Raw genomic sequence first — 9,980 nt, forward strand, 5'->3', positions numbered from 1 at the left:
AGGCTGCGTTTTCCGTCTTGGAGGTTGATCCCTGTTAAAGAACAGGGCACGGTTGAAGTAAAGGGTTCAGGCTAGTGGAAGAGGATCAGGGACCAATGCTTGGGGGCACTCAGGGACCTGACACTAGGAGGCTTAGAAACAAGACCTCAGGTCCTTGTTGGGGGGTGATGACTGTAGACAGGGACCCTGAGCAGTAGGAGTCAAGAGCTTCTGGGCTACAGTGAGTAGAGAACTGGTGTTCCTGGCTAGCTAGAACCCTGGCTGTTAGAGGATGGGCAGCTGTCTATGATGTATGAGGCCCCGGGTTTGATCCCTGGCATAAAGAAATAATAATAATGAGTGGGACTGAGAAAGCCAAGGACAAAGGCAGGCTTTAGTCTGACTTGGTAGGCGAGAAGTGCAGACAGTCAACATGAATCTCAGAACAAGGCTCAGGGCTAGACTGAGGGCACAGAGGCGAGAGCCAGGTGGCTCCTGCCCTCCCCACAGTCACAGCCACGCCTTGTCTTCTTAACAGGTCAAGGACACTAAAAGGCAGTCCTCGATGCCCACCAGCACCAAGGGTGAATGAACTCTCAGTGTGAATACAGCCCTGAGGAGGGTCTTAGAGGACCATAACTGTGTTGTGGTTGGCATGGTAACCAGGAGACTATGACATACCTAGAAGGTGGGCGAGGTCACAGAACACAAGCTTTAAAGTAAGTGAATCATGTGTGGCTCATTTAATTTTAAAGGAGGCCTCTGAGAAGAGCTTAGAACAATTTTTTCCTCTGAGTGCCATTTCCCAAAGGTACTCACAGAACAATAAGGTGTGACCACAATGGCCGCACTGAGTTGTCTTTTGGACAGTGTTAGAAGGGACATAAAGAAGGTGGACAGAGAATTAAGGCAACTGAGATGTATCGACGAAATCAGCTCCCGCTGCCTGTGTGACTTATACATGCACCCGTACTGCTGCTGCGACCTGCATCCCTACCCCTACTGCCTCTGCTACTCCAAGCGATCCCGCTCCTGCGGCCTGTGTGACCTCTACTACCCGTGCTGCCTGTGTGACTACAAGCTGTACTGCCTTCGCCCATCGCTCCGCAGCTTAGAGAGGAAAGCAATCTGCGCCGTTGATAAGGAAGGGTGTTGGCCAAGTGAGAGGGTGTGACCGTAGGCCTGAGGAGTCAGTGTAACCGCTGCATCAGTGGGAAGAGGCGGGGATGTGGGGACAGTGACAGATGAATAGATGCTTAAAAGGATCCAGATAGCAACTCAGGTGACCAGGAGAGGCTGGAGGAAAGAAGAGTAGGTGGGGCCAGCGGTGGGAATAGAGAGGTCCAGAGGGTCAGTGTGGTAAATAGGGCTGCCATACTGGGGGAAAAACAGGGGTGTCGTTAAAAAGCTGTTGGAAACAGCAAACTCAACATTTCTTCTGGGTATGACTGAGGTGATCTGGTGTATTTGGACTTGCAGAAATGACTGCAGGAGAAGAACGTCAAAATCATCTGTCAAATCTTTAATGTTTGCAAGAAGCCTTGCGAGCAGAGAAGAGACTGAACCACTGGGGGCATTTTTACAGTGTGGGAAATCGTCCTCCCAGCCAGTCTCAGGCAGAGTTGATCTAGAGCTCAGGCTGCTATGCTGGGCCCCCACCCCACCTCAGAAAGGATTTGTGACATCACAGGCTGCAGCCATCACAGTAGATTTAAGTGGGGTTTCAATTGAATTGGATAATATAATGGGGTGGGGGCATGTTTTCTTACAATCTTTTCCTAACTTTTCACATATACCCACAGTCTGTATACAGGGGAAGTGGGCTTTGTCCCCTGGTTATATAGACAACTGTACACGCATCCAATGGATTAAAGAACCCAGTGTAGTAGCTGACTCCTGTAAATCCTAGCACTTGGGAGGTGGAGGCAGGAGGCTCACAGGTTCTCAGCGTCTGACACAGAATGAGTATGAGGCCAGCTTGTGTTCTGTGAGACGGTTTCAAAAGATTTTAAAAGGGGATTGAAAAGTTGAAAAGTTCTTTTTATGTATGGATATATGGTAAATGAAAAGATTAGCAGTAGATAAACCAGAGACAGACAGGATGGGTGGGAAGATGGTCAGACAGATAGATGGATGAATGGAAGGATTGTTGGGTGAGTGGGCGGATGGACAAAGTCCCTTGACAACAGTGATGTTTGTTTCATGGAGAAGGGTAATGGGACAATTACTGACGATGTCACTAAGGGACCAGACCTACCTGACAATCTGGAACAGAGAAATCACCTATGAATTTATCTATATTTTAAACCAATGATTATTTTTACTCCTTAGGATGTCAAGTTATCAAAAGTACATTGTGAAATAGCGATTAATATTTGGCTCGAATATTAAATATCTTTGTGAGCCGGTCTGTGTCCTCTCTCTGAGGCTCTATGACCTATCATGGTCATCTGGCTGCCTCCCACTTCCCCACTTCATGGGGCAGATGCTTTTCTCTCTACTGTCTGTATCCTCCTTGTTTCCACAAGACCATTTCTTGGCCCACAGTAGACTCAACTTCATGCCTGATTCTCATATAAGTTCAGAAAGAACACTGCTTTCTCTGGTCTGCGGTGCCTTCCTGGTAGTGTCCGGGTCTCCTCAGTACCAGCCTTAGTATGTGAAGTGAACAGTGCCCTAAACTTCTGCATCTGTGAATCTCAGGTCTGCCTGCTCTTTATCTCTTTCCCAGCACTTTTCTTCCAATTCATGCCACCTTGCAAAATCCCTGCTCTCTGTTGCCAACAGCCTGACGTTTTCACTGTCTGCAAGGGCGCAGTTGTCATGTGTGAAACTACAGCTTCAGTTTTCCTGAATAGAGGTGAAAATGTTAAGCCCAGATCTGAGCTCTAATCCCAAAGGACTCATGACTAATTTTTTCTTTCAATTAAATCCCTTCTTTTTTTTCTTATCTTTAATCTAGCATCCGAAACATGACTGAATAGATCTAGAAATAACCTCCATTCAGTTTGGTTTTTTTTTTTTTTTTAAACCATCTTTGGTATGATACTGTAGTCAAGGCTTTTTGAGTTTAGAATTTCTAGCTGTATGACCTTTTTCATCCCTTTAAAGAATGCTTGTCTGTACACAAGTCTTTTCAAGTGTTGTCCAGACCTAAATAACAAATTTTAAATTCCCTCCACAAGTATCCATTGTTTGGTCGATATGTACGTACAGTGGGCTTTTTTAGACTCAGATTTAAAAGTCCCACCCACTAGCATTTTGCTTGAGCAGCTGCTTCAAAAGGCCAAGACTTAGGGGCGGCCAGAGTTAGCTCTTCTGTTTCCTTAGCTGCTTCTGTTGTCCCCTTTACTTCTTACCTTTGCACCCCAAGCTCCACCAGTCACCTGACTCTTCCCTTACTTTTGGATTCAAAGGGATGGAGATAGCAGAATTTGGTTTTCTTTCATGAAGCCACACAACCAGCACAAGTTAAACTCATCCACACTTCCCAGGCTTCCCCGACTCTTGTACTAAAACCAGAGAAACTAACAAATTTCTGTCCCTCCTCAATCCTGTCTAATTGATGGATGCCCATGGTGAGACTGACTTCTGGTTTGCCTCCTTGCAGCCGACTGCATCTTAGTTAGCAGTTGTACCCTTGAGCTGCACTGAGCTCAACCTCCATCCCTTTACCTAGCAACCAATCCCAAGACTGGCTTCCATCCTCTTCCCCCCAGTGTCTGTCTGTGGTTAGCTTGACTCTTAGTAAGAGATTCCCTGGGAAATCTCTCCCTCTCCCTCTCCCTCTCCCTCTCCCTCTCCCTCTCCCTCTCCCTCTCCCTCTCCCTCTCCCTCTCCCTCTCCCTCTCCCTCTCCCTCTCCCTCTCCCTCTCCCTCTCCCTCTCCCTCTCCCTCTCCCTCTCCCTCTCCTTCTCTTTCTCTCTCTCCCCCCCCCTCTCTCTCACACACACACACCTTAAAACCTCAAGTATTCTCTTCTTATCTATTTTCATGCTATGAGTCTGAGGTTTTCAGTGAATCTCTACTCAGTCAACAAGGCTGGTGTAGAGCAGAGGTTTTATGGCTACAAAAAAGCTGTTTTTTTTTCCCACAGATGAGAACTCCTGGCTTCTTCTAGATCCACTGAATGGTGGGAGTAAGCTGCCCCTTTGATGTCTTTTATACTCTTTCAATCCCCTGGGTCTCAGGGTCCATTATCACTGTACACAATTAATGTGCCCAAGTAGGTCAAATGCAATTTTTGTTTTGCTTTGTTTTGTTTTTGTTTCAGAGACACAGTAGCCCTAGCTGCCCTGGAGCTCATACAGATCCCCTTGCTTAGGCAGACGCTCAGTAAAAAATGCTCAAAAGCATTTTTATTTATTTCAGTTTTAGTGCTAGAAATAGAACTCAGGTCCTTGTTATGCTAAATAAGTACTCTGTCACCAAATTACACCTCTGGCCTCAGGGGTGTGTCTCAGGTGTGTGTGTGTGTGTGTGTGTGTGTGTGTGTGTGTGTGTGTGTTTGGTTTAACCTTTTTGTTTAATGAAACAGGCTTAAGGCTTGTTCACTAAAGGTCTCAAACTTAGGGTAAGCCTGTTTAAGGAAGAGCATACATAGCCTTATAAAGATGCCTTGCCGCTCACAGAGTAACTAGATACATAGCATCTCCTGTCCAATGCCCCAGTAAGCTATTGTCTTAGTCATTTTATGTCAGTGCAACACTAAAGAGCAATGTTCCTGTTGACTAGGAGATGACAGAGCAAAGTGGCATTTGCCTGAGTACTGAGAAGTACATGTGCACATCCACGTAGTTCTCAGTGTGGCCCCTGAACCAGTGTTAGTGGTGTCACCTGGAACTTACTAGAAAAGCGAAGTCTCAGCTCTACACCCACCTAGTGAGTCAAGAACTCAAATGGGAACCAGATGCCTGTCTCCTGAGCCCTGCTGGGAGAAGGATATCAGATGCAGCTACACACCCCGCCACCTGCTCCCTGCTGCCAAGGGACATTTGCCTACTCTAAAAGTCTGAGGGAAAGAGAAAGCAAGAAAAGAAGGCAGAAAGGAGGCCGAGGAGCTGGTTCAGTTGCTAAAGTGCTTACCCCACAGGCATGGAAATCTGAGTTTAGATCACCAGTGTCCACATAAAGAAGTTGGGTGCTGAGGCATCTGTAACCTCAGCACTGGGAAGGTGGAGATAGGGGGATCTGAGGGGTTTGCTGGCAGCTAGTGTAGTCTAATTGGTGAGGTCCAGGTTCAGAGAGAGACCCTGTCTCAGAAGCTAAGGTTGCCTGATGTCCTCCATTTACACAGTGGGATTTATACAGTCCTAGTGTATAGCTACATAAACATACACTGAGCAAGGGCAGAAGGCGGCAGATGAAGAGAAATAAAGGTTGGTGAGGAGTGAAGTTTAGCTCTTTAGAACTGAAATTGAAGAGAAAAAGAATATCCCCATGAAGTCTAGAGGGAGGGCCTCTTGTCTCTGCACTTCAGAGTCTGTGTGACTTCCTTCTTCATGGAGCTGAATTTTACCTTTGTGAAAACAGCTGATCTATAACTTGTTACAGAGCAGGCAGGGTGCTTTACATATAAGAATGTGGTTGGACATGGGAGTGAACACTGTGTCCAGAAGAAGTGGGAAGCTCTACTCTTGACACACAGGCACAGTCCCACCAGAGCTGGCAAGCTTCCCTCACTCCAAGGAAGTGAGACACAGGAGACCATTTTCCTTGGCTCAGAACCTTGCAGCCATGGAAAAACCCATTTGGGATTGTGAGAAACCCATCAGGCAAGAGGCAAGTTTCAAGTTCAGAGTGGTTTGATAAGCCAGATGACACCCCAACAAGTTCTTCTACAGCTATCTGTTCTTACTTATAGCTATTAATATAGAAGTGATAAGAAATCTGATCTGGGTGAGAGTTTTAGGCAGTGTTCTGAAGATTCATGGTGTAGGATCCCTGGACAGTGTGGGTCCCCTAGACAGTGTGGCATCCTTGGATAGTGTGGGATCCCTTGACAGTGTAGGACCCCTGTACAGTGTTGGTCCCTTTGACAGTGTGGGATCCTCAGATAGTGTGGGACCCCTAGACAATATGGGACCCCTGGACAGTGTGGGAACCCTGAACAGTGTGGGACCCCTGGACATTGTGGGACCTCCAAATAGTGTGGGGCCCCTGGACAGTGTGGGGGCCCTTAGACAAGCTACTGTAGGCCCAAAGGAGACAAAGTGACAGGAACAGAGGAGGATGAGGAGAGGCTAGCAGTAGAATGCATTTGACTGTACCTGAGACTCAGGTGTCTAGCAAATAGATTTGAAAGATGGCTTTGACTGACAGATCAGGTTCCCAGGTTAGTCTCCTGCAGAGAACAGAGCTTTTCCTGGAGTCATCAACAGGAGCTCAGGGATCCTGCTAGACCTTCTGGGCCTCTTGCTAGTGTTAGCCCATCCTTACTGTCTCTAATGTCAGGATTTAATGTTTCTCATGTGAACAAGACTTGTTGTGTGTCTGTACACACACACACACACACACACTCACACACACACACACACCACTTGCCCTTGCCTCTTTCTTCAAGTCATGATCCAGGTAGAGTGAGCTGATGATTTCTCCATGCCTTTGTGAGTTCTTCTCTGCCCACACAGCTAAGTCTACTTCCAGCAGAGCCAATGACTTCAAAGATGCCAGCTCTCTTTTTTTCTTTCTTTCTCTCTCTCTCTCTCTCTCTCTCTCTCTCTCTCTCTCTCTCTCTTTCTTTCTTTCTTTTTTGTGGTATGACCTAAGGTACCCCAGCACAAATAGAGGAACGAGGACTACCACACTACTCTGTTTCCCCAGGGCCAGGGTAGGAGGAGGCCGAAGACCTCTTACTACATCATCTGATCCATTGCTCAAGTTGTCTCTGTTTGTCTCAGTGTCTTTTAGGAGTGAGTTCTATTGGTCATTGTTCAATTGGTCAGCTCATAGTTTGTAATTTTTAATACAAGGGTAGGAATTTACATCATTAAGCCTGTCCCATAGTCTTATCAAGTGAGAAATACAAATTAAAAGTACTATATATAGCATGATTCCATAAGAACACATAAGTCTACCTATATGTATGAGGAAATCATACACACACAAAGAGAATAAAAATACTTTATCTGTATTTCCTGTATCTTCTACAATGTACTTGTGTAACTTAAGAAGAACATATTTAAATAAAATTCAGCATAAAGAGATGATACAGGGGCTAGAGAGATAACTCAGCAGTTAAAAGCACTCGATGTCCTCCCAGAGTTCAGTTCCCAGCACCCACTTCAGGCTGCTTACCATCATCTGTAACTCCACCTCCAGGGTGTCGTCAGACACCCACACTCACATGCACAAAGCTACATGCAGGCACACACGCCTACACATAGTTAAAATACAGTAAAAAGAAAGCTTTAAAAAAAAGTTTTGATAATCTCATTGACACCGCAGAGTTGTTACTTTTAAGTAAAACCACACACTTTGGCTCAGATATACGTAGCACTTGGAAGGGTATATTTTAAGAAAAGAGAAGACAAAGGCCTTCCCTGCTGATTGAGCATCAAGCATTGTTGTAATGCATTTCTTGTACCAGGAAACCTCACCACCACCCAGTAAGAGGGTATCTCATCAATGTCCCAGTTTCACTGAGCTCAGAAAAGCTTAATAACTTGTCAGCATGGCAAAGCCCAGATCCAGTTCCATGGTCACTGCTCTGGTTGGGTACTTTGCCCCTGCTTCTCAAAAGGAGTTATTTTTATTTATGTGTGTAATTATGTGCACATGAACGCAGATGCTCAGAGAGGCTAGAAGAGGTCACCAGATCCCCTGGAGCCAGTTAAAGGTGGTTGTGAGCTGCCAGTTACAGTTGTGAGCTACCTGACATGGGTACTGGGAATTGAACTTGGGTTCTTAGAAGAGTCTAACAAGCGCTTGTACCTGTGGGAACATCTCCCCAGCCCAGCTTCACTATCTCCCGATATATCCTAACTGCTCAGTTAGTGTGAGCTGCTGCTACTTTGTGTCAGCCCTATCGTTAAGGGTTGACAGAGCAGGACAGCTGAGCGGTAACCACAGCTGTAGTATGCAGCGGCCAGCTCTTCAAGCCCCAGTTTGTAGTTTACTCCACTTACCATGGCAAGAATGTCCCCCTCATCAGTGATTTCAAGCTATATACACAACATTGCTGAATTAGGAGCTGGGGGAAAAACGCCACAAACTCTTGCAAGACAGTAGGACCCTGGCCAGCATGCCTCCTGGAGATCGCTACATAGCTGATCCACACTGGCAACCAGACAGACTGGATTTCCACTGACACTGACTGCCCAGGGTCTCTCCCAGCCCAAGGAAGAACCAGGCAGAGCTCTCATGCTTCCTTGTCTTGTCAGTGAGCTTTCTGGTGGAAAGTCTGTCTGTCTGTCTACGTAGTGATGGCCTGAATGATAGGATCATGCTTTGGTGTGTAGAGCACCTTATAACTCTTGGGGTCAAGCAATCCTCCTGCCTCAACTTCTTGAATAGCTGGATACACACACACACACACACACACACACAAACACACACACACAGTTATTCCTGGCTTTGATACCTATCTTTAAGATGCAGAGGTCAAACGCTAGCTTATTGTTTGTGTCTCACTGAGCTAAGAAAGAAGAGGAACCTTGAGTAGGGGCTGTAACCTAGTCAAGCACTTTCCTGACATACATGAGGCTCTAGGTTCAAACTTCAACATCAAATAATGAACAAAACCAAAACTGTCTCCATATGATGATAGCAAAGTAATGTTTATGGTAGTAATTAAGCAAGATTTATAATGAACTAGCATAGTATCGGGTCAGACGTTTTCTCACTTAACCTCCCAACAGTGCTGTGATGTATTATCACCGTTACCACAGGTAAGGAAACTGAGTCACAGGTTAAGAAACATGTCAAGTTTCCATAACTAAATACAGGAGGTGTGCTGGGTTTAAACTTGAAAAAGATCTGAAAGGCCAACAGACTCGGATCAGGTTGCGGCATCATGACTGACAAGGGGTGGGGTAGGGGCGGGGCTCTTTTAGTCTTGAGCACTGAAATCTAATCTCTTTTCTCCTGTCATCTCTTTTCAACTACAGACTCAGAAGGACGACAAATAGAATTCTGGCCTCCTCTTGCTGCAGCAGTAACATATTAGGATCGGTGAACGTGTGCGGCTTTGAACCTGACCAAGTCAAAGTGCGCGTGAAAGATGGGAAAGTCTGCGTGTCGGCCGAGAGGGAAAACAGGTACGACTGCCTCGGATCCAAAAAGTACAGTTACATGAACATCTGCAAAGAGTTCAGTCTGCCGCCATGTGTGGATGAGAAAGACGTGACGTACTCCTACGGGCTCGGCAGCTGTGTCAAGATCGAGTCTCCATGCTACCCTTGCACGTCTCCCTGTAACCCCTGTAACCCCTGTAGCCCCTGCAGCCCCTGTGGACCCTGCGGCCCTTGCGGCCCCTGCGGCCCCTGCGGTCCCTGCGGCCCCTGCGACCCTTGCAACCCCTGCTATCCCTGTGGGAGCCGATTCTCCTGTAGGAAGATGATCTTGTAAGGTGTATGTAAGAACTTATGTCTTAGCAGAAGTCAGTACTCCAGCCAGGCAGCTCTTCAACGTTTCTTGTCCCCTTCCCACAGCCCGTGTGGTTCCAATATGTAGGAAACTTAATACATGACTGCATCTGATGACGCTGTGTCCTTTGGTTTGACTCCCTACAGAGTTAGCTAACTTGAGATTTAAGGGATAGGGATGGAATAGATGCCCTCCATACCCAACAATGTCCAAATTTCCAGAGGCATGCCCAGACTCTAAGTAACTCTGTGAAATGGCCCAGCCTAGAAACCGCACAGTCGGAGTAGTTTAGGTGGGAGATAGCACTGTCGTTGGTGGTGAGATCGACCTCCTTCCCAAGCCCAAGGGGACTGTGGATTTTACTGGAGGATCAGACAGTCCTTAAAAGAACGGGGCAGTGAGCAGGTTCACAGCCC

At 46.5% G+C, this 9,980-nt stretch overlaps 1 protein-coding gene across 1 annotated transcript; it reads left to right on the plus strand.

Annotated features, from left to right (window-relative positions):
- The first annotated feature begins 688 nt into the window (after nucleotides 1–688).
- On the plus strand, nucleotides 689–9,665 carry Odf1 (outer dense fiber of sperm tails 1). Its single transcript, XM_034517559.2, has 3 exons — nucleotides 689–1,130; nucleotides 4,717–4,729; nucleotides 9,087–9,665. The coding sequence occupies exons 1-3, from the start codon at nucleotides 821–823 to the stop codon at nucleotides 9,544–9,546; spliced, it is 783 nt and encodes a 260-aa protein (XP_034373450.1). The 5' UTR covers nucleotides 689–820; the 3' UTR covers nucleotides 9,547–9,665.
- Nucleotides 9,666–9,980: the final 315 nt, after the last annotated feature.

Source organism: Arvicanthis niloticus, chromosome 13, assembly GCF_011762505.2.
Source record: "Arvicanthis niloticus isolate mArvNil1 chromosome 13, mArvNil1.pat.X, whole genome shotgun sequence".
In the NCBI taxonomy this organism is placed as follows: domain Eukaryota; kingdom Metazoa; phylum Chordata; class Mammalia; order Rodentia; family Muridae; genus Arvicanthis; species Arvicanthis niloticus.

Excerpts from the sequence above, each read along its gene's own strand:
- Odf1 (XM_034517559.2), top strand. The coding sequence starts at position 821 with ATGGCCGCACTGAGTTGTCTTTTGGACAGTGTTAGAAGGGACATAAAG.